At 38.6% G+C, this 24,159-nt stretch overlaps 1 protein-coding gene across 1 annotated transcript in view; it reads right to left on the bottom strand.

Annotated features, from left to right (window-relative positions):
- Positions 1–23,888, bottom strand: part of RPGR (retinitis pigmentosa GTPase regulator) — a 41,593-nt gene extending 17,705 nt beyond the window's left edge. The window contains exons 1-7 of the mRNA XM_086766661.1: positions 23,733–23,888; positions 21,430–21,555; positions 14,095–14,187; positions 11,484–11,546; positions 9,748–9,906; positions 8,134–8,283; positions 1,036–1,194 (exon numbers count right to left, since the gene is read on the bottom strand). Coding sequence (XP_086622787.1) covers positions 1,036–1,194; positions 8,134–8,283; positions 9,748–9,906; positions 11,484–11,546; positions 14,095–14,187; positions 21,430–21,555; positions 23,733–23,808 — 826 coding nt within the window. The 5' untranslated portion in view covers positions 23,809–23,888. The remainder of the gene's footprint in view (positions 1–1,035; positions 1,195–8,133; positions 8,284–9,747; positions 9,907–11,483; positions 11,547–14,094; positions 14,188–21,429; positions 21,556–23,732) is intronic.
- Positions 23,889–24,159: the final 271 nt, after the last annotated feature.

Genomic DNA, 24,159 nt, shown 5'->3' with positions numbered 1-24,159 from the left:
ATTTCATCTTCCAAGTACTACACATACAGCACTGTGAGCTAATATATGACAGTGGTATTTGCTGATTTTTATAACTTGTATGGTATGTTGAATGACTCTATCTGTACAAGTTTTATACGTATGTGAAAGATTCTGCTTAAAGTTACAGGCAAATTCTGTATCATGAAAGAGATATTTAATCCATTTAGGCATCCAGTAGATTGTGCATCTCTATCACCATTAACAGACAGCTGCTCGAAAAGTGACTTCCTAAATATCGAAGGTCATTTAAGTTTACAATAGAATGGAAGATTTCCTCTAAAATTCACACACACTCCCACCAATACCACTTTCAAGCTCTGGAAGAAAAAAACATTGATCATCTGTGTTGCGCTAGGAGGCGCTGGCTTGTTACAATCCCAGTAAGCAAGGCACTCAGACTCTGTAAAGTATCTCTTAAAATGCTATTTATTGGAGGTAACACTATAAAGAAAAAGAAGATGGTATCAATAATCTTACGTCCCTTCAGATGCTGGGAATCCTGAGCTGTGTGGAACTGAACAGGCCTCCAGCCAGGCACAGGTTATGCAGATCCCATCCACAGAAGGCTACTCTGTTCTGGTCATTTGAGCTCTTACAGGATTTTTGTACAAGCAAAACAACTCTATTCATCATTTATACTATCAAATACAAAGGACATTCACATGAGAACTTGCTGCTGAAGTTTTAGATAAAGGCAAGGACACGCAGGTGGTGTAACCACTGGCACCAAGCAGGAGCTGCCCGTAAGCTCCTCTGTTACAATCGGCTGGCAAAGTTTACCCTGCACCAAGGGGATGTGTGCAGCACAGGCCTGAACGTCTAACTATGCGCACAGCACAGCAGGGCACACGTCTGCACTTAGGTTAACTGTTACATGGATTTCTACCTCCTTGATGTAAAATGGTCTTCCAGTTAGGATCACTACAGCATCTTACATTTTAGTGGGATGTAAATTCTTTACAAAGTTTACTGATTACATTACAGGGCTGTAAAAAAGTCAGTTGAATGGCATACCTGTCAGCACCACCGTGTGTTCTCCACCACAAGCAACCTTATTAACCTTTTCCATAATTCCCAGTACAGGCTGTGGGACTCTATTGTTCTTCAGCTGTTCAGGCAATAATCCCAGTTTCCCATTCTCAGGTTCTCCAAAAGTATAGAGCTCACCATCTCCTGTGAAAATACAGAACAGGGCAGGATTTCCAGCATGCACTCAGAAACAAGGCTGAGTTAAGACTACTGCAGACACAAATCACTAAGACAGAAAAGTGTATGAACGTTATGGGATAATTGAACATATTTGTATAATATCCAAACAGCTATGCAAAACAGTTTGCTTTGATGGGACAAGAAGGGGCTGAATTTTAGGCCTTTTCCAAGAAGAGAAGTGCAAAATTTAGCCTGCAAGGAATCTTGCCAAGGCAAAACCAAAATCATATACATCCTGCTTCTGAGAGGTTATAATTCCCTCTGTAATCAGTATTTACGTCAACTGAAGTTGCTTGTAAGAATCTCAATTAAAGTAGAAAATTGTTTTGCATGGAATTTTGGTGGAAGATCCACACTTTCTTCTTGTAAGATATAGAGAAAAAAAAAAGAAAAAAGCAGAGTAAATTACATGAAACTGTGTGTGGTCTGGACAGCAAGAAGAGAGCTATATATCCAACAACAGGAATACCGCAGTGGTTCCATAGCAGTAAATCCACCAGAATTAAGTTCAAAAAAATAATAAGAGGTCTTTACAGATCTCTTCCTGTAACTTCTTTCGGATCTGCTACATAATCATGTAAGAACACTCTTCCCATCCACCTAGACTTTTTAAGAATCTAGTTCAAAAACTGTTCAATCCCAAATTTGGGTAATTCATTTTACTTTCAAATTTATTTTGTTTTATCTTTATCTTTTCTATCTCCTTTTGCTTTTTCATTGCTACGTAAGTCTAAATTACTATTCAAGACAGCATTCTATACATCCTTCTACCATAGTTAAAAAATGGAACATGTAAAGTGTACTTCCATTGTTTTATTTATCTTCTTTTTACAATTCATCTACAACTATATTTCTGATTTTCCATGCTAACTGTGACTTCCCCAACTATTCTAACAGGTCAGAGTGAGGTTTAAGTAGAAAAGATTTCCTTGCTGCCAGGAATGCTTCAAGTTAACAGCTGAGTGTTCATCACTCCTGAGAAGACTATCTGTGAAGCAGTGTCCTCATAGCAAATTGTGGCCCACAATCTGAATTTGAAATTACTTACCAAAAAAATCTTACACTATTATATAAGTTTGGGTTTTAATTCCAGTTGGATATAACAGAGCACAAGGATAAACAAAACTCTCACGTGGAGCTAGTCCAAGATAAAGAGATGTTTAAACTACTGTAGGAGCTGTCTGCTAAAGGAAATTTGAAGAGATAGCTACAGTTACATAGTCAACGTAATAACAAACCCCAGACTTATACTCCATTATTAAAGCTCAGTCATCAGAAGCACCCATTACAATATTTTTGGAAACATGCAGATTTGTATTTCAGTACAAAATGTACTTTTACTATCAGAGGGGTACATTCAGTGTTTTCAGAGGGCTGAAAACACAGCAAATGTTCACAAATTTACTTTTACAGCATATTCCATGATGCAGAAGTATCTGAGAGATTCTTATTCAAAAGCAACGAATTCCTTGCCAACAGGAAAGCTGGGTTAGCCTTCACTGTTCAGGGTGATCTTCTGGTTTAGTTCTGATGGTTATTCTTATACCTACGTGCAGAAATACTCTGAACAGCCTGATACTTTGCAGTTATTTGCAGCAGCATCAATTTTCTATTCTAAAACAGAAGCCCAATTAACAACAACAAAAAACAAATGCAATGTGAGGTTTTCTGTAACCAAAACATTCCATTGCCAAAAAGAGATTTTATTAGGGATTCTAAGTTAAAAGAAAGAAAAAACCGAACAACAAAAAGAATTCTGTATTTTTTTGAAAGGCAAGTATCGTTTTAATACTTTTGGATCTTCCCATCCAGAGGGACCTTGACAGGCTGGAGAGGTGGGCCTGTGCATGAAGTTCAACCAGGCCAAGTGCAAGGTCCTGCACGTGGGTCAGGGCAATCCCAGGCACAAATACAGGCTGGGCAGAGAACAGATCGAGAGCAGCCCTGTGGAGAAGGACTTGGGAGTGCTGGTGGATAAGAACCTCAACATGAGCAGGCAATGCGCCCTTGCGGCCCAGAAGGCCAACCGCATCCTGGGCTGCATCAAGAGCAGCGTGCCCAGCAGGTTGAGAAAGGTGATTCTGCCCCTCTACTCTGCCCTAGTGACACCCTACCTGGAGGTACTGTGTCCAGCTCTGGAGCCTCCAACATAACAAGGACATGGACCTGTTGGAGAGGGTCCAGAGGAGGGCTACGAAGATGATCACAGGGCTGGAGCACCTCTCCTGTGAAGACAGGCTGAGAGTTGGCGTTGTTCAGCCTGAAGAAGAGAAGGCTCCGGGGAGACCTTATTGCGGCCTTTCAATACTTAAAAGGGGTCTTATAAGAAAGAAGGAGACAAACTTTTTACCAGGGCCTGCTGTGACAGGACATGGGGTAATGGTCTTTAAACTAAAAGAGGGTAGATTTAGATCAGACATAAGGAAGAAGTTCTTTACACTGAGGGTGGTGGAACACTGGCACAGGTTGCCCAGAGAGGTGGTGGATGCCCCACCCCTGGAAACGTTCCAGGCCAGGTTGGATGGGGCTCTGAGCAACCTAATCTGGTTGGTGATGTCCCTGCTCCTTGCAGGGGGGTTGGACTAGATGACCTTTAAAGGTCCCTTCGAACCCAAACTATTCTATGATCTGCCATATATTTCTAGAAACAAGCTGATAAACCCCTCAAAGCACTTGAGAGTTAACTACTTACGCAGTTCTCTTTGAAGAGATGAGCACTTCTTTTTAAACACTACTGCACTGCAAATATTAATCCAATCACAATCTAATTAATAGGATTAGAGATTCAAATGGCCAAGCTTCCACTGACTTCCCAAACTAATCAAGTTTATTACATTTTTTCAACTTAATAATCCAGCTAACAAAGATAAACTCATTTATTAAAGCAATTTTTGAATACATTACACATCTCTTTAAGGCAAATAGTAGTTTAAAAACTATGAAGAATAGCTACCAAGCATAAAAAGAATCCTGTCAAACCCGGATAAATTTTGAGTACAGTACACGTGCAGTATATCTGTATTTTAAGGACATTCCGTTCACAATGGAACCTGGTTATTTCATTTTCTCCTCTCATATGACTCACATTATCATGCGTTGAACCTTTTGTAGTGTGGCATGTTTTCTGTATGACTATACTTTAGGTCACAGGAGCATGTCCACCAAGGAAATGGGCAAGCAAATGGAAAGCTATCTTTCCCCCCCAAAGGCAAATGTGCATACTCCAGATGAGAGAATATATGAGACCTAACTGGTGCCAAATGAGAGCAGTAGATGAACTGGATCACTCTATGATCCCTTAAATAAATTAATAAAATAAAAGCAGCATTTATTCAAGACCAAATTGGTTGAAACCACCTCAAATGCTGAAATTCTGAGCATGGATGTGTTTGTGAAAACTAAAAACGTCTTTCCAGTGGAACTTTTTGAAGAACATAAAGTGAGAGGGAGTGAACATGAAGTGTCTTACCAGACCAGTTTCCTAATTTCTGTATGGAAATGAGCTAGCCATTGCCTGCACTGGTGCCTAGGCTAAATTTCAGGAGCATTTTTTATTAAAAATAATTTAGGACATATTCTGTTCTGCTACTCTACAACTACTTTTGGCATCAGTGGGGCCCACGTGTACATGGTAGAATACAGGTGACTGACATGTTTTGTAGTTGAATTATCATCTGCAAAGAAGGCATTCTAAAAAGCAAAAGTAAGAAAGGTGACAAATCATCTTTTTAGAACTACTAGATTTGAGAAACTTCAGGGGCGGGGGGAGGGTTGTAGTACTGAAGTACAAATGCAGATGACTGAATGCTGTACAATTTCCATAAACCATGCTTTTAGCTACTAAAGGTTTGCATCAGGATTCCACTCTACTTTTCACTGACATTGCACTTGGCTTTATAGCAGTTAAACACCTTAAAGACAAATGGCTACTAAAAAATCTTTTCTAAAACCAGCTGTTTCAAAGAAACAACAGCTTAAGTTAAAAAAAAAAAAAAAGCTGGAATCCATATTTCACCACTTCATTCTTCAACAGTCTCTTATTAAAGAACATCCTGCCCTGGAGAGGGCACTCTGTGACCACACTATGTATGCTAGCATCCTCATTAACCACCTTTTTGTTTTAACGCAGATATGCCTGTGATCCTAACAGTTTGCTTGCCCAGTATACGGCTTATGTCAAATGTAAATACATTAAGAAAGGGAAGCATATGGTGCCATGCTCATGCTCATTAGTTCAGCCTGGCAACGTGTATCGAGTCCTACATCTGGCAACTACGTTTTATTATTAAAGACAGTATATCATTTGGTGCTTTTTTACACACAAGTCATGTTTAAAAAGTCAAAATGTAGTAATTCTACAGTATTCTAATAACTGATAAGTTACAGGTCTTGAAAGCTTTCTATTTGCAGTGTTAATCCCATTTCTTCCATAGCAACAACAACCACAATCTAAAAAAAGTTCCTCTGATACACTTTATCGATGGTGAGGGAATTAATACAGATTATACACTCACTTGAATAGCTCAAATTTAATTTCTGGAAATATAGAACCACTTTCTTTTCCATATATTTCCTCCAAAAGTATATACTAAAAATAAAGGTAATCACTCTAAATTCTAGTACACAAGATAAAATCATACAACAAAAATACACAGAAAAATCCCTATGCTAGGCAAACTTTTAAACATACTTCAAGGCACAATTAAATTACTAACTGGCAATTTAGGGGAAAAAATGCTATACCTGTAATATGAATATTCCAAATACTCCATAATTACCTAGTTTGCTATGTTCTACCACCCCTCAGAGGCAGAATACTGAGGATGTGAACCACTGTTCTGAGCCAGTCTACCAAGTCCTACAGGTAAGTGTTTCCCACAGTGAAAAAAGAATCCTAATAATACTAAAGGAATCATCTTTTTGAAGCAAAAATCTTTTAACAGCATAGTGTCTTGACTTGCTTCCTGACTAGGCTGTAAGAAAATAACGTAACTACATTTGTACTCAAACAGACTCAGCTTGCAGAACTTCCACATTCATAATTTAATGGCTAACTTCATAGCTAAAATAATGTGTGACAACGGTACACTTTGATTAAATGCATGAGCTTTCATTAAATGCTGTCTGGCTATACACTGACACTAGTGACACAGAAGATCAATTCAGTAAAAGTACTTGGATGCCCAATAGTAAATTTCTATGGTAGTTAAAGTATCAGTCAAATAAAATTGTCAGCACAAGCCAAAGGAAAATAATAAAAAAATATTTATCCTTTCACCACAAAAGAGGCCATCTGCATGTCAGTAGTTTCAGTGAGACAGACTGAAGCCCAATTTGTGCAGGATTTGCAGATAGTAAGGCTGAAAATTAAGATTTTCCATCTCATACTCAAGCCTGTTTAAACAGTAACGGGTTCAACAAATCCTCATTTTCACAGGTAATAACCAGTTCATCTTCTTATTAATATTTTAAGAGGCTCCATTTCTCTTACCCAGCTGCTACTCTAATCCTTTTTTCTCATCTCCCTTCATTAGAAGTTTCCACTTCCTTCAAGCACCTGGTACACACTGTTCTCTCCTTGCTCTTAGATGCTTGTCCTCAACCCTTCTTCTAATGAGAGCTTTTGTCAAATCCCACTGCAGTCTTGTCAGAGCTTCAGCTCTTGGCTCTAAGGCAGAAATACACATCTTCTTACTATATCCTTGAAGTAAGGATTTTTTTTTTCCATTTATCTTGAGTTCAGGAAGCTGTAGATTTCCTAACAAGTGCTGAGCTCCTGATCAGTCAGAGGCACTTCATTCATTTACTGTAATAAAGCATCTATAATAAAAGTTGCACACTACCAGCATAACACCTAATTAGTATTTGTCCATCATAGGAAGCTCTCATTTTGTTAATAGCATATTCTCAGAGAGCTATATAGATATTGTATGTGGAAAAGTAACATTTATCAAAGTAACCTGAGAAAAGTATCTGATGGAACAGTTCCTGGGTACCCATTAAAAGCTTTACAATCAAAACTACTGATCTTTTGAAATCTTTAATTACTCTAAGGGGACTAAACTATAAAGCTTAATAAAGTATATGGCTGAGAGGAATTCATGGCTGCTCATACATAATACCATCAGTACTAACTGATAAATTCACCCATATTGGCAGTATTAAAAAATGAGTGGCATCACCACTTTGGAAACCAACAAAGAGATGCAAAGAGAGAAGTGGAAAGAAACAAAGAAGTGGGTTGGTTTGGAGACTAGACACCAACTCACACATATGCTTCTCATATTGTGTACTGCCTGTTTAACTGACTTCAAAATTTAAAATTTAACACAGAACATCAAACTTTGCAAACAAACTTGCCCTGCTAGCAAATGAGATTAATTTTTCCTCAAAACATAGTAAGTCTATTCAATATTTACATTTCTAGAAGAGATTAAGATGTTTTGATCATCACAAAAAAATGAATTCTCTCAAGAACAGCTGAATTATTGAAACCATAATATTAATCCACAACATTTGTCATAACCTTCATGAAAACAAACTGTGGCAAGATCATAATTCTTTCTAATATACTCTTACACAGCAATGTGCAAATGCAGAAACTTAACTGCAGTTTTTTCTCACAGCATTGATAATTCAACAATAACATACAATTATATAGTAGATTACATACAAGTTTCCCAAATAAATAAATTAGGACCACATTTTAGAGAATCTGTCTCTGGTAAAATCTCCCAATGTGATACAAAACTACACAGATTACTTTCTGCCACAGGGCAGCTTTTAACAGCTATGGCATATTTAGTTTCAAAAGTAATGAATGCCTCATTAGCTACCATTACAAAGACAACAATTTGAGAACCACTGACTTGCCTCCACTAACTGCTATTCCCTTTCTCTTACCTGTTATTAAAGCAGAGTGATAATATCCACAGGATACAGAGCAAACAGGTTTTCCAACATCCACTTGACAAGGGACACTGACACAGGCTTCATCAGCCAAGCCAATCTGACCTTCTGAATTGTCACCCCACACAAAAAGCTGCCCATCCTCTAAAACAAAGACACAGATAGTTAACAGATAAACCAAAAGTAATAAAAAGTTAATCTACCCATTTAAAAGCATTTCATAATCTCTGCGTATGATATGACTAAAAGTTATGATCTCGGGGACATAAAATGGTATTTAGCACAATGCAACACAACAGTCTGAAGTAAGAGGGTATCCCTTAAGCTTTTCAAAAGTGACATAGAACACTTAATAGCAACAGGAAAAGTGCTATGTAAAAACATTCCTTCAAAAAGAGGAAGATTGAGCGTGTAAGACACTTCAGTTGCCAGAGGTCAGTATGAAAATATCACAGTGAATTTAAGGCATCTTCTCATTTCTAGTAGCAAGCCACCACTTTCTCAGTCTTTCAAACTTATCCTCTGTTCTGACTTTGGTACACATCCCATTTATTCTTGCCTTATCATTCCGTTCTCTTCACAGGTGATTATACTGCCCAGTTTTAATTTTGTTTTCCTTAAACTATCACAATAGCTGTTCCAGGTCAGCAGCCTCTGTTGACACAAAGACCAATGGCAGCAGTAAAAAACAAAAAAAAAAGGTAGTGAACAATATGAAAAATCTCTAGATTTTTCTAGAAGAGATGAGGTCTTCTCTCTGCGTATTTCTTATTGGTGGGAAATAAGCTGTGAATAAAAAAAACATATCATCTACAGTGCTACTGAGATGCTGTTGGGAACCAAAATCATTCGAAGTTGACTTACAAATCTAAGGAGAATGTTAGCAATTGTCACAATAAAATACAAACCAAACAAGGCTAGCATCTCTCTCACACAGTCGTATGCTCTGTCACATTCAGAAATGACAGCCTCAATAACTAGTCCTAAACATGTACAGAAACAGCTGCTTTATGGCAAAACTTGAAAAACTACATTATCGGGTAATAAAGGACCACCCATTCAATGGCTCTAAGTATAACAACTGTCTGGAGTTCAACATGTCACAATTGTATAGTTCTGTCATCAGAGAAACGAGTCATAGATTAGGCCTCTCTCAGAATTAGAACAACATAGCTGTGTAGCCCATACCAGTAGACCAAAATACTTGCAGTGAGAAGTGGAACTAGAGAAACTTAGTTTTCATAAGATTCAAGTTTTGTAGATGGCTTCCCTGGAAACAAACTGAAGATTTTTCCCATTTTGAGGGTATTCATACTGTCTCTCCTTTGTAAGGATTCCTACTAAACTAGGATAGGTTGAGTTCCCGCTGCAGGCCATCACTCATGGAAAAGGTCTACTTTCACAAAAATTGTAGGAAGTTAATGAGACTGCCACCTCTTACCAGATCGTGTTGAAATAGGCAATTGGCTATCAAAAAATGACTGTTTACTAGGGAAAGAAGACAGAGTGGCATAGGAAATACACCCACATACGCAGACAGAATGCTGGAATACCCTGGAACACCAGGCTGGACACACATAAATAAATTTTATTAGCAGTTGCTCTTACCAGTCACTGCTGCCGAGGTGTATGATCCAGCTGCTAGCTGTTTGATCTTGTGCTGGTTGTTAAAAAAACTAATTAAATGGAATGTGGTCCTTTCCTCTGTGTCACCTAATCCCAACTGACCTTCACTGTTACCTCCAGCAGCATACACATTTCCTTTTTCTGCATACAGAAAAGCACATGTAATACACAGAATGGAGACATTCTCATCAGTGGTAAAAAAGTCAGAGAAACTGGAGCAAGTAATTTAATTTTTTTTTTAAAAAACTTTACAGAAAAGTTGGGGTCTACTGCTCTGAAATATCCTTGTGTTGATATCAGCAGTTTCTGTTGTAGCTAGCAAGGAGGCTTTCGTGCACACACTTGGATCAGAACTTTCTAGAGGCATCACACGTACTTAGACTGCATTCCCCACCATTCTGGAGACTGATCTAAAATTTTGAAGTTCTGCAAAAGTTTTGAGAAAATTACTACTAGTAGCCCTGGCAGCCAGAAGCAGCTCCTTCCCCAAATAATGTAGATTAATGAATTTTAAGATAAAGCAGGAGGAAAATGGGGAATGTCACAGGCAAGAAAACTGAAGGCATATTAGGACGTAAATTAAAGAGCTGCAAAACTTGATAGTTTTGAGTACTGTGAATAAAATACATTTTTGCTTAGGTTTTTATTAGAAATATTTTACTCATTTTAATATTTAAATTGCTTTCAATTTAATTAACTAGGTCTTTATTTTGTTTTAGTATCTTAAAATTGAAGTTAAAACTCATGATTGATATCTTCCACTTAAAAAAACTTTAAGATTTATATTTTTAATTTCAGTATGTTTCACATCTAAAGTGCTCCTCTATGATGAAAAAGATAAGGCCCATTAATAACACAAATCCAGATGCAAATGTGATAAGCAACTGACGTACAATTTAGAAATAGTCCTTGCTATATAAATGGCAAATTATCAAGCCAGCACATACACTAAAAGTGACTAATATTTACCCTGTGCAGTCTTGCATTCTCACCTGTTATTAAAATATTCTTTTTTATTCTAACAGCCTTATTTACAGTGCTCAGAGTCTGCACGTATATAAACCTCCTAATAATCAAACAACCCTCTTTATAACTTACTGCAAGCTAAAGGACTGCAACCACAAAGATGGCTATTCCATTACATAAATTTTAGAAGCATGACAAGAATTTGCATCAATTCTTTGTATATCGCCTCTCTAAAAATTTATTTTTTAGTTTAAATTTACAGTTTATTTATTTATGGCTTAATAAAGCAACTTATCATTGAAATAGCAGACTACCTTGTCTAACTGAAATGCATCAAAATTTGAAGACTTGGAAACATTCAGTTCTATTATATTTATTCAAATACATAACTTCACACTAATAAAGATAAATTACTTGTCAAAGTACATATAAAAATGAGTATATAAAAAATACTAATGTACCTTTACAGGGCTTAAATGAAATATTGATAATTGTTAACCACACCTCAAATGCCAGTAAGAAATTTTTTCATCTGTCTATTGCTAGCAAAGTTCCACATAACATTATTTTATAAATGCATTAGCTCAGATTAATCAAGCATTCCAAGAACTGGGTATCAAAACCCCAACTTCTAACAGTCCCATTTTCATTTATTTTTCCTTCCTCAACAGTCCTGGGGTTCCTAATGGAATTTTGCATGAAAGCAAAGGAAGAAATCTATTTTTAATATTTATATAATATAGGTTACATACCTGTGTAAACTAAAGTGTGGTTTCTTCCACAAACAGCAAGTTTTGTTTTCTCCGGTTTTAAAGCTACAAATTAAAGCCAAAGAGAGGAGGAAAGTTATAAAAAAGCTGAAAGGTGGTTCAACAACAAAATGCTTTAGAGGAAGCTCTGATTTTTTTTCATATTTTTACCAACAGAATTATTACAAGATTCACTACCCATTTGAACCTAGCATATGACTTATGAAATCAGGATTCCCCCAAGGCAAAAAAACCCAGATATAGACCTTAAAAACTTACAGCTGACACTCAGGTTAACTTGATGATGGCTACTTCATCCAAATGCCACATTCCTCAGAATTTACCATTTACAGGATATGACTCGAAGAATATATTCAGTTGCAGGACAAAATGTATGCTTAAAGTGGTCTTCAGTTTTCATTAACAGTACTATTCTTAACTCCCTCTTATGCTTTTCCCATTATCTTAAATCTTTAAAATCATACCATTCTTTTATCTTATCATCCCTATCTTCCTCATGTTATGCACAGCTACCTTTTTTTTTTTTGCTAGACTTTTTGCTCTGCAGTGCCCTCTTACTCATCACTAAAGTAAATCCCTAAAGACAGCCCTATCTGAACCAGCGACTAAAATTATTGCATATACCACCCTATCTCAATTTCAGTTCAATTACCATGTACTTATTGCATGTACTTCTCTGCAGTCTGGTCACTGGGAATGTACGCAAGGGGAGTCAAGAGTTATTTTGGTGGGAAAGAGAGAATACAGAGGTGCCTTTCTCCCATGGCAAGTGCACTCAACTTCAGAAATGGAGGAAAAAAAATCTCACTGACTTTTCCATCTTCTCTCCAATCACTGATCATTGCCAACAACTTATTTTCTCTCAGACATGTCCATGTGCCCTATACAATGCTCTGAAAACGACATTTTTTTACACAATACATCTTCAATTGCTTTTCCACTGCACTAGCCCATGACACAGCCAACAACCACCACCCCTTTCATAAACCCTTTTTCAGACCTTCTAAATCAACTTTCGTCAGCTCCATAACATTAAGATTAAAGTCCCTTCTACCAGGTCACCGAATAAATCTATCTACTTTGGTATGAACTGTCTCTGGTCTATCACACAGTCATAAACATAAATCATCCAAATTCAGGTTCCTGCCTACCCTATCCAACACCTACCGCTACCACCAAGCTGGAACTATAACACTTTCAATGTTGGCTTCTTCCTGCAATCTTAATTTGCCGCTTTATATCCCAAAACTCTGCCTCCAACTTCAGAGATTATCTTAATCAGCTCTTCAGAAGCCTGTGCTGCCTAACCTTCCTCCCACTTAGGCTAATTGACGAGCCATGCTATATTTAGAATGTTGTTGGCAATTTTTCATAACCAATTTCATTAGTCTCTAGTCAAGTCCCAGAAGGTATTTTCTCCAAAAATATGCAGCCACAACTACTTGGTGCCAAGCAGAAACCGAAATGTGTCCTTGCAACCCCATTCCCAAAGCCAAGTGATGACTGAAAGCTAGTGAGAAAAGCTCCAGGACTTTCTCCTGCTGCCTACTGCCAAGGGAAGAAAGATACCCTCCTTGTGACTTTTTTCAATGGATGTCAGGTCTGGTTTGAATTGCTGTCATCTTCTCTTTGTCTTTTATTCTCCATTGCAATTTGTCAGTAAAAACAAAACTTGACACCCAATCCATTTAAGCCAAGGTAAGAATCAAACTCTCACATGGCTGACAGAAGATGTGAACCTGAGAGCTGCTGCATTCTCCCTCTGAAGTCAAATAGAGAGAGAAGCAGATAAAGGACAGCAGAATAAACTAAAGCAGGAAGAAAAGAGCTTGAACAAGCAGAATAATTTGTTTTTAACAATAAGCTAACAGATTGATCTGCTGGCAGAAAGCATGAGGATAAATATTTAATGGTGTAAAGAAATGTGTTAATGGGATAGATCTGACTTGACACAAGTAAGAGAACAGGGAAAAAGTATTGACTTAGTTTTGTTTGACAAGATAAAACCATCTAGCAAAGATCAAGATGATAACAGTGCAACAAAAACGTATTTTAGAACACATTAAAGAATATGGACATTTATTTTACTCTTTCATACAAATATATTAACATTTACGGCCCCCGGGGCACTTCTTATACTTACTAAAAATGTAGCAGTAGTTGTAGAAAGTTCTTGATACATTTTTTCATTTATAAAGGTGCTAAGACAAAGTGATACAACGGTTTCACAATGCTGTTGGAACTGATTTTCTAACGCATAGACAACACTGCAGAGACCAAGCATCTGATTAACGTCTTTGCAGTCACAATGAAGATGTGGTTTGTCAGAAAACGCAAATGTTACATAAAATTAGAGCCCTCAAAAAAGATAGGATTCTATGGATCTGAAGTAATGTTCAGATGCAAAAGGACCCAGAATCTGGAACTGATGGAAAATCAATTCTTTTAAGCTACCTTTATGAGCTTGTGCAGTAATATGCTACACATGACGAGTAAAGAAGGCAGAATCAGTTATTTTGCAACTGCATCTTATAAAGTACCTTTTCACAATGGTCTCCTTTCAAAAAGACAAAAGAAAAAAAATTAAACAAACCTTTAACACATGTTGGTTTGCTGACAGTGTTCTTTGATCCTAGTCCTAATTGGCCCCAGTTGTTACTGCCGAACATGTAGAGTTTACCATTCCCTAAAAAAAAATGCAGTCAGAATCAACACAAGTGTCTGAATACTTCATACACGACAAGATGGTCATTCCCACACTATGCTATGTATTACTTCCTTTTAAATGCAAGATTTAAGATTAGGCAATTCGATACTTAAGTGTAAACAATAATTAACGTCCTTGTGATTTTTCAATACAAAAGTAGCAATTGCATTGCTTAAGTAAGGCATCCCCAGCCAGAAGGGACAAAAAGCAGAACAAACATCCTCTTCTTTAATTACAGCACAGATAAAGTGCTCTTCAGAAAATAAAACGTTGTACTCTTGGACAGACCCTGCAGTTCAGAAACCATAGTATCTATAGGCCTACTTACAAAATAACAGCACATTTAACCGAGCACCCACATCTTTTACCCCAAATATATGAATGAATGAATAATGCAGCTATATAATTAATACAAATTTGTAATATTTAGCTTATTTTATTGTTTAGGGGGGGCTATTTCTTTTACTGCTAAATGACTTCTCTTTAAATGATTTTAAAATTACACTTCTACGGAAGACAGTTTCTGATACATTTTTAAATGTGTTAACAAATGGTATTAATTTGTTACTCTGCATATAAAGAAGGAATGCACAAAAACCACCGTGCAGTCAGGGAGATTTGCAAACCTAAATACACAGATTAGATTACAAATCTTCAACAGAAGCAATGCTAGAATCATATTTCAGAAACTGGTATGATGTGTCATTGAACGTGCAGGTTTCACCACTACAATGAGCTGTTGTAATTCCAAACATTTAAGATAATGGTGTATGAAAAATGAAACTTTTGTCACCATGCATGCAAATTAGAGTGTCAAAACTGACTACTGACAATATCTTAAAATGAATTCATTTCATTTCATTTTCCAAACTATTTCCTTTTGTAAAGCTGTGAAGTTCACACCCAAAGGTAAAACCCTTGTTCTAACAGAAATCTTCGCAAAACAATAGAAACTGATTTGCCAAAAAAAAAAACAAACCTTTTACAACTCTTGAAAAGAGTTTGTTTACTTTTGATGATGCAAACTCTGCAGAGCTTTGTGAGTTAAACTCCATCACAAGGCTGTCATGTAAATAAAACTTTGTTATACTAGCCATCAATAATTATCACATGATCACAATGCCTAACAGCAATTCCACATAATAATGACAAAATATTATGGCTGTTTGTACTTCAGTAGCGTAGGTTCCCAGTGAAAGTTCTGAATGTGATTTACAGAGACTTTGAAATACAATATTGAAATGTTTAAAATACAACAAAAATACTTACTCAGTTAAAAAAAAATCCATTTAAGAAAACAAATATAACATCATAGTTAAAAAAAAAAAAATCAACATCAACTAACAATAACTAGTATCTAAAGTTCCAATCAAATTTTTAGATTTCACAATTTTTGGAACATGGGGCTATGTGTCAATATTACGTCTTTCCAAGAAAGTTGGAAGGGAAGAAAGTCTGAGGTCAAGTCTATGCTTGTGGTGTTTTACTAATCGCATTTATATCACCATCTCCATTTTGATAATGCAATCATGTCAAAACAGACGTAGAGCTGTCTGTCAGTGAGAGAAAAATGCACCTGAACAGAAAGAATTTTTATTAGCAAATGGCATCCTATATTGGTATATGCTTCCTTGTATCCTTGGTTTATACTTTTTAACTGCCTTTATAAGACAGTAGTACTCCTGTGGGAATATGATGCCAAGCTACTGTAATTCAATTTAAGCACATTGTCTTTTATCCATTCAAAATTCCAACAGGTCATGCTTTTCATCCTGTAATCTCCTGTTTCTTATACCAGTCTTTATATTTGCAGGCATTGCTTTGTAAGTCAAGGAGCTTAAAAGATGAGGGGAATTTTTTCACATTCTTTTACAACTGAGTGACAGCCTTTTATAATTTCAGGCTTCCAACACTTATTAGTGTAACAGAAAATAAGAAAACTGGGAAACAGGTAATTCAGACAGTGAATGAAAACTAATAGGCGCTACAGAGGATCTTAAACAAATGCCTCTAATGAAGCAACATTTCTGGGTCTGTACAGCACATCGGGTTTTGGAACAGACACGATGCAATCTAAGCTGGCCAGGAAACATGACAATTTTGCATGCAAAAGGCCCTATTTTCATAATTGCATACTGAGATATCTCCAGTCATCACCACAGATGCACTGAAGTTAGAACTAATTACTTAGAACTAATCAACAGCAGACAAGTAGGCAAGGATTATATTTCACAATTTTGCAAACTCAGACTGCTCTTGTTTTTTTGCTTCCTGTTTGGTGCTGACATACAGAGATTGCGGCCATCTGCAATGGCTGGCAGAAGACAGGTCCAGCAGAGTAAGACTCCGGGCAGCAGAAGGGAAACAACAGAATATAAAGAAAAGGACTACTCGGGCTGCTTTGATGATGAAAATATACTTTCAACACCAGTCTCTACCTTCATCCTCATGCAAGACTGGAGTACTTCTCCAACTTATGTATGCATTGGCTTATCATCAGTAGATGTTTCACCAACATTAATTCAGGGCTATTACAGAAGGCACAAGATGCTTGCATCTTTAGGAGCAGAGGTTTTGTAAGAGACTTCAGGAAGAGAGCGTCTCCCAGCCAGTACGTTTCTCATATGAGTAGCTGCTATCACCACTGTGACTTCCGGGAACCCCATCTGTCACGTGCTCCCCTGGCTCATGAAGCTCTACTAAAAGCATTCATTAAGAAGCTGGGAAATAACAGCCTGATGATAATAGCAGGCAGCCAAGTATTCCTATCACCTCTATTTAACGGTGTTTTACATATTCCCCCTATTGCTTTCCAAATTATATTAGTGTGGGAGGGGAAATAAAATGGGGAAACAATGTACAGACTTTAAGCATTTATTGTAAGATTCTATTGAGATGCTGTATCTGAAGAAAATATAAAAGGTACTATTTTGGGCAGAGTATCATATGCTAGGTACTATGATTTTTTTTGTTATTCATTTTGTAGAATCATAGAATAGTTTGGGTTGGAAGGGACCTTTAAAGGTCATCTAGTCAAAACCCCCTGCAAGGAGCAGGGACCTCTCCAACCAGATCAGGTTGCTCAGAGCCCCGTCCAACCTGGCCTTGAATGTTTCCAGGGGTGGGGCATCCACCACCTCTCTGGGCAACCTGTGTGCAGTGTTTCACCACTCTCAGTGTAAAAAACTTCTTCCTTGTGTCTAATCTAAATCTACCCTCTTTTAGTTTAAAGACCATTACCCCCTTGCCCTATTGCAACAGGCCCTGGTAAAAAGTTTGTCTCTTTCCTATAAGCCCCCTTCAAGTATTGAAAGGCTGCAATAAGGTCTCCCCAGAGCCTTCTCTTCTCCAGGCTGAACAACCCCACATCTCTCAGCCTGTCCTCATAAGAGAGGCGCTCCCGCCCTCTTATCATCTTCGTGGCCCTCCTCTGGACTCGCTCCAACAGGTCCATGTCCTTCTTATGTTGGGGGCTCCAGAAGTATTCCAGGTGGAGTCTCACCAGAGCAGAGTAGAGGGGCAGAATCATCTCCCTCGACCTGCTGGCCACGCTCATCTTGATGCAGCCCACGATGCAGTCATTCACCAGTAGGCTAGTCATCTACCAGCACTCCCAAGTCCTCCTCAGGGCTGCTCTCAATCCCTTCTCCACCCAGCCTGCACTTGTGCTTGGAATTGCCCTGACCCACATGCAGGACCTTGCGCTTGGCCTTGTTGAACTTCATGAGGTTTACACTGGCCCACCTCTCCAGCCTGTCAAGGTCCCACTGGATGGCATCCCTTCCCTCTAGCACGTCGACCGCACCACAGAGCTTGGTGTTGTTGGCAAATGTGCTGAGGGTGCACTCCATCGGCGACAAAGATGTTAAACAGGGCTGGTCCCAATACTGACCCCTGAGGAACACCACTCAGCAGCAGTCTCCACTTGGACATCAAGTCATTGATCACAACTCTGAGTGTGCCCATCCAGCCAATTCCTTATCCACTTCTTTGTGCTATTTTGTGAACAACCTATGTTACCAGTTCATTTAAAATTCACATACATCTCAGAAAAATCTCAGAAAAACGACATCAGTTTTGTTACAATATTCTCAAAATAAAAGCTTTATTGAGCAATAACAACAGCCATGCTCAGGACATTTAGCACCATACAAGCAAAAACAGTGCAGTATGCTGGTTGCTCCTACACATATCAAAGATCAACACAAACGCGTACTAATCTTTCTCATTTTCCCCTTGCAGTTGATGCAAAAGATACTGTGCCGTGTTCTGATGGCCTGCTGGTAGGCAGAAAGAATAGAAGGAATCTGGTGTTCAAAGATCTGGAGAGATTCCAAGGTCTCTTCGGTGTAAATTGTTGAATGTGCAAAGCCTTACAAAACTCAAAATTATGAGCATACTATCTTGGTTTGGTTTCATATGCATCTCTTTTCACTCCTACTTTTATACTTGATACTTATTTCTTTCCTTCTACCCTTTTGCATGGGGAGCTTCAATTCTCTCCTGAGGTCTGAGTTCAGAAAATGCGTCTTCCATCATCACCATTTTCCACCTCATGAACAGGATTAGTCTCTGATCAAATGTGGGCAAGCTGCCTAGGACACTCTAATCAAGGCAAATAAACAGTAAGACAGCTATTAACTTCAAGAGTTTTGTAGAAAAGAAAATTAACAGAAATGTATTGGGAGCAGATTCTTAAAAATACGTGTAACATCACTTCACACCAGCTCCCAACAGGATGAATAAATTGCTTTCCAAAGCCTGCAGTTACAGAAGATGCAGGGAGTGGACTGTCAGTATTTTTGGGCCAAAAAATATAGAAATGGGGCAAGAAACATTATTACATATTACAAGTGGTGCTGGAAGATATACTGCTCATGACTGCATTAAAGAACTAAAGAAGACAACTGCTTAAAAAAAATTCCTGCCTGAACATTTTAATGAAGATTGTGCTAAAGTTAGAGGGCAAATGAATAAAGTAACACAAAATTCAATCTCAAACTCCAAAACTGGAGATGGAAATGTTTCTCCAACTAGCTCAGCAAGCCAACTCAAAGCCAGCAAGTAACTCACTGGTCCTCTGTATTGTAACATACAGCCACAGTATGTAAATAAAATTTGGGATTCTAACTCCTGACCTAGAAAGCCAAAGAACAGCGTTTTACATTTACGTTACACTTTTCTTCCTAAAAGTCATATGGGAATGTTGATGCTGGATTAGATTAAAGAAGTATTTGAAAATTTCTGAATATGTTGTTTGAATGCTAAAGATTAGTTCCTGTACATTTTCTTCCTTTGCATTCAGTCAAGATCCAGTGCTACATACAGCTGTCTCTCCTCCTCAAAACCAGCTTTTAGGAACGTTTTGTACCAGTTCAGGTGACTGTTTTACTTATGATTGTTGAGACATGTTAGTGCAAAACTGATATTTCTCTTAGACATGAATGTACCTCATATTCCCACTGTCCCCTACATATGTAAGTCTCACCACCTCTTCCAGAGGGTGGGGAAAAAAAAAAAAGGAGGAGAGAATTTTGTGACCTGTAAATAAAGACTGAAAATAAAATGAAGCATATGTAACATACACCTGCTTCAGATACTTTTCCTCCCTCAGTGATGTTTGTCTTTTATCTTTTCCAGGTCAGGTTCAGCTGGATTTCAAGAAGATCCTGGTTTCCCCACAAGGTCTGTACCCTTCTCAGTAAACTCACTATTGGCATGTACTTCTGAAGCTTTTATTCCAGATGTTATTGCAGTTCAATGTCACTCACCAAGGGCTGTAATTTCACTGTATTATCTAACTCCATCTAACAGCAGAAACGTGAAGTGCACATGGGCATGCACAAATGTGAAGAACAAACGAGGGACAAAGGTTTTCTGCTTCCTTTCTTCATTTTTTTGTTTGACTCTTGCAGTTTCTCTACCTTTCCTCGTTGATGGGTATTTTACCCTCACTTTTGCTTCTACTTTACAATGTCCCAAAAACCCTTTTGATACCAAAGACATTTTGTACTCATGCTTCTACAGCTCCTTCTCCTCAAAAGCTTTGAGAAAATAAATAACTGATTATCCCTGGTGACGTATCTGCACACTACAACAGCAAAGGCCAGCTACAGAGACACTTCTGAAACATGATGCATATATTAAAATAACAGGAAGAAAGGGAGATAGTACAGAAACAGTGCTGCACGCAAACCTATGCAAGCTGTCTTCTTCAAAAGCTTTATCTAAGAGGCCACTATTACAGTGACATGGGAATTAGGAGATTGTTGCTGATTAGGTAACAGTGCTGGCACAGGCACAGGCACATGCTGGGGGAACTCAAGGAGGCAATTTAAATTGACTAGTCTAAGCTGAGAATTATACTAGTGTTATTTCAAATTGGGTGTGGGCATACAAAAGGATATATAAAAAAAATTCAAAAGAAAAATTTCACAGTACCCTAGCTTATGTTCTGATTAATTTTATGCAACTGGCAATTTAATAGAATTTGTTCAATCCTAGAAAAAGTGTAAAGTTTTGTTCAAAATAAACTATGAATAGATAATTCATCTTCTATGAAGTTGGGCTTAAAAAATTAATTGTATAATTTCACCTCAAGATGTTCTGCAGGCCATAAAGTCTACACTATTTTTTTTCATCAATCCAAAAATCCAGCATCTTCAACTTTGCTTGGGGTCATAGCAAGAAACTCTCAAGAATTTATTTAATGATCAGTGACCAATTGGGCATTAATGAGGAATAAATACATCACAATAAAAAAAGTTCTAAAAATACACACATAAATTTCATAACAACAAAATCTTATTATCATCAGTTGATTGTCAATGCAATCAACACACGTGCTCATCAACAAAAGAGTAGTCCCATGTAAAATAAATTGAACAAACTCTTCAATGAATATTGTTTCCATCATTTCAAAGAAACGAAAATAAACATTAATACCACTCAATGTATTGCATCTGAGCGTCTTACTTTAAATCTGGTGTGATACATTCAGTTATCACAGATTCCTTCACGACGGTTCTTGGGCACATCCTGTGATAACCTTCAGTGGCCTCACACTAACTTCAAAGGCATCCGATAGTTCCCACAGAACAGTCCTCTCTCCTCTCCACAATTTTGTTTGATATATTACCTCAGGATTCAAATAAGAATCCTAACTTCCCAGCCTGTCCAAATATATAAGCTTTTATCACACACTCCATTTCTAATACTGACCTGTAACAATAGCGGTATGTTCATCTCCACATGATATAAGAACAGGCTTGTCATTTTTGAACCAGAACTTGCTAGGAATGTCTTCTGCAAATTTGCTTTTTCCAAATGTGAAAATAGCACCTGATTCTAAAACACAAAAAGATAATGTCAATTTTAGTGAAAACAAGTTTGCCTCATAAATTTTGAAATAGTTATTTCCTATTAATTCAATTGCACAGTATAGTTTCCTACCTTTCTTTTTAAAACAAAAGGCTGAAGTGTTTTCTTCTATACTGTTTCACCAAGACTATTTCATTTTCAGGCTCACATTTTAGTACTTCTGATTCTTCCTAGCATCCATTAATTTTCTAATAGAATAGCTATTGTTGCTGGTGTATTGTGTTCTGAGGACACAATAATTTATTTTGAAGTACACTAATGTACCTTATCGCTACCCTCCAAGAAAAAGTATGAGGCATGTAAAAGAGAATAAAGAACTCTGAATAACTGCCCCCAGAAAGTAAAATTAAAAGCTCATCCTGAAAGCAGGTCTAGACAAGGAGTTCTCACTTACGTTTATACTTGAATTCAAATAGGTTTTCCAAATTGGATTATAGAGAGAGACACACACTGTAAAGAGGTGACAGGCTCCAAACTGACCACTCTTCCTCTTTCATCTGAAAAGATACATGTGCTCTAAAAATGGCCCCCTAAAATCAAAACTCTCAGCCTTCAAAACATGGGTTGGCACAACTATCTTTGATCATAAGACCATGATTTAAAAAACTAAAACAAAACCACCCCAAAATAAAGTCCAGATAGCTCTTCTGCCCTTGCAATCTGTCTAATTTTCTCAAGTCTTCCCATTTGCAAAAGTGTCAGCAATGTTGTTTTAAAACACAGAATGTTAAACTATTAATCCATCTTTTGGTTAAGCATGTGGCTTGGCACAGGAAATAACAATTCTACAGGAAAATAAATTAACTTACAAGTTAAATAATTTGCCAAAAGCCATGTGGACAATGTGGCAAAGCACAATTAGACCTCCTAATGTAAAACGTCAAACCTTGTGCTTTAAGCATAGAATCTTTTTTTTTTTTTTAAAGAAAACAAAGAAAAAACCCAAACCTTTTCCTTGCAGACTTTTTGTTTACATGTAAGCTGTGATAACACAAATAACACACAGTAACACTAGACTGCTTCTGCAAAATTACATATAATTTTATAGTAACTTGGAAACATCCTTGTGAAGTTACCTTCAATTAAAACAATCTCATCAATAGTCTGTACCCCAGCTCCAAAATTCAAAGTTCTCTCTTAAACTGTACACTTGATATTCATTTTGAAATGATTCTTCAATGCAAAAGTTTCCCATATTTGCAAATGACATGTTACTTTATGCATCGGATGCAGCAGATGTATAAAATTGTATTTACAATTTTCTCTAGACGTGTTTCACTTCACTATTTTAGTAAAAACAAGCCTTGTGCAGAGGAATTCAAGCCTTTTAAAGAAAGGGTTGAGTTTTTCCTCAATTCACGTAGACACGCCAACAACCATAGACATGCTAAAAGGCATCTGAAAGTTCTATTTTGTTTTAAGTTTCAATCAAACAAGGTGACGTTGCTCTCGTGGGTGCTCATGCCAAAGTAGAGCTCCCTGGTTCATTTATTTTTCTTTCAGAAGTGTTAAAATGAAAATATAGACACATTCTTAATTCAATGCAGACAAAAAGCAGACAATTTAATTCACAAATGTCCTTCATTCATTTCATATCTCATTCATTTCACAACTGACACCTCAGCCATCACGTCTGGAAATTAAATCCTATCAACTGATAAAATTAAACCCCACAAAACATAAATGAGGTTTTTTTGCCGTCTCGGCACCGAGCGAACGTTTAAAAATTACCGTAGGCCAAACCACGGCCCAGCACTCATTTATTAACTGTCTGCCTAGCGCCGCACCGCTATACCACGCCGGTGACGACAGCAAGCTCGCCTACGTCCAACCTCTGACGTCAGCTGACGTATTTCCCCCCAGACGCCGGAAGGCACCGGCCGGGGCCGGTGGCCCGCAGCCCGGTGCCGCGGGCACCCGCGCTCGCCGGCCGGAGGGAGCCGGGGGCGGCCGCCATGTGCAGAACGGGGCGACCGGGCGCCGCGGCCGCAGGCCGGGGCAAGGAGGCGGCCGTTGGGGCGCCGGTGATGGCGCACAGCGCCGCCGCGGTGGGGGAAGCGGGCAGGGACCGCCAGAGGCGGACGAGGTCCCCCCCACAACCCGGCCCGCAGCTCCATCCCCTGTGTGGGACCGGCACCACTCACCGGGCACCGGTAGCTCCTCCTCCTCGGCGGGCTCGGCCATGGCAACTGGCGGCGGGCGGCCTCCCCCGCGCCCCATCCACCGCAGCGCCGGGCTGCCGGAAGTAAACAGAGGCCCTGCCACGGGCAACGGCCATAGAGAGCTGCGCCGCGCTGCGCCGCGCCCGCCGAGGCGCCCGGCCGCCGGGAGGAGGAGGAGGAGGCGGCCCGGCGCGGCGGCTGGCCGTGGGGGAGGGCGATAGCGCCCCCTGGCGGCCGGCGGTGCGGCGGTCACCGGGGGCCTGCTGTTGCCGCTCCGCCATCTTAAAAGTTCCTCTGCGCTGGCGGGGATTTGTCCGCGACTCCCCTTGTACGGGGAGCACGAACTGGCCACGGCACGCTAGGCAGGGGCTCACGGGTGCTCAAGAGAGGCCAGAATCACCTCCCTTGG

The sequence above is a fragment of the Chlamydotis macqueenii genome, chromosome 1, assembly GCF_036417535.1.
Source record: "Chlamydotis macqueenii isolate bChlMac1 chromosome 1, bChlMac1.mat, whole genome shotgun sequence".
Lineage (NCBI taxonomy): Eukaryota > Metazoa > Chordata > Aves > Otidiformes > Otididae > Chlamydotis > Chlamydotis macqueenii.
The sequence above is the reverse complement of the archived record's forward strand: the minus strand, read 5'-3'. Positions and strand labels throughout refer to the sequence as shown.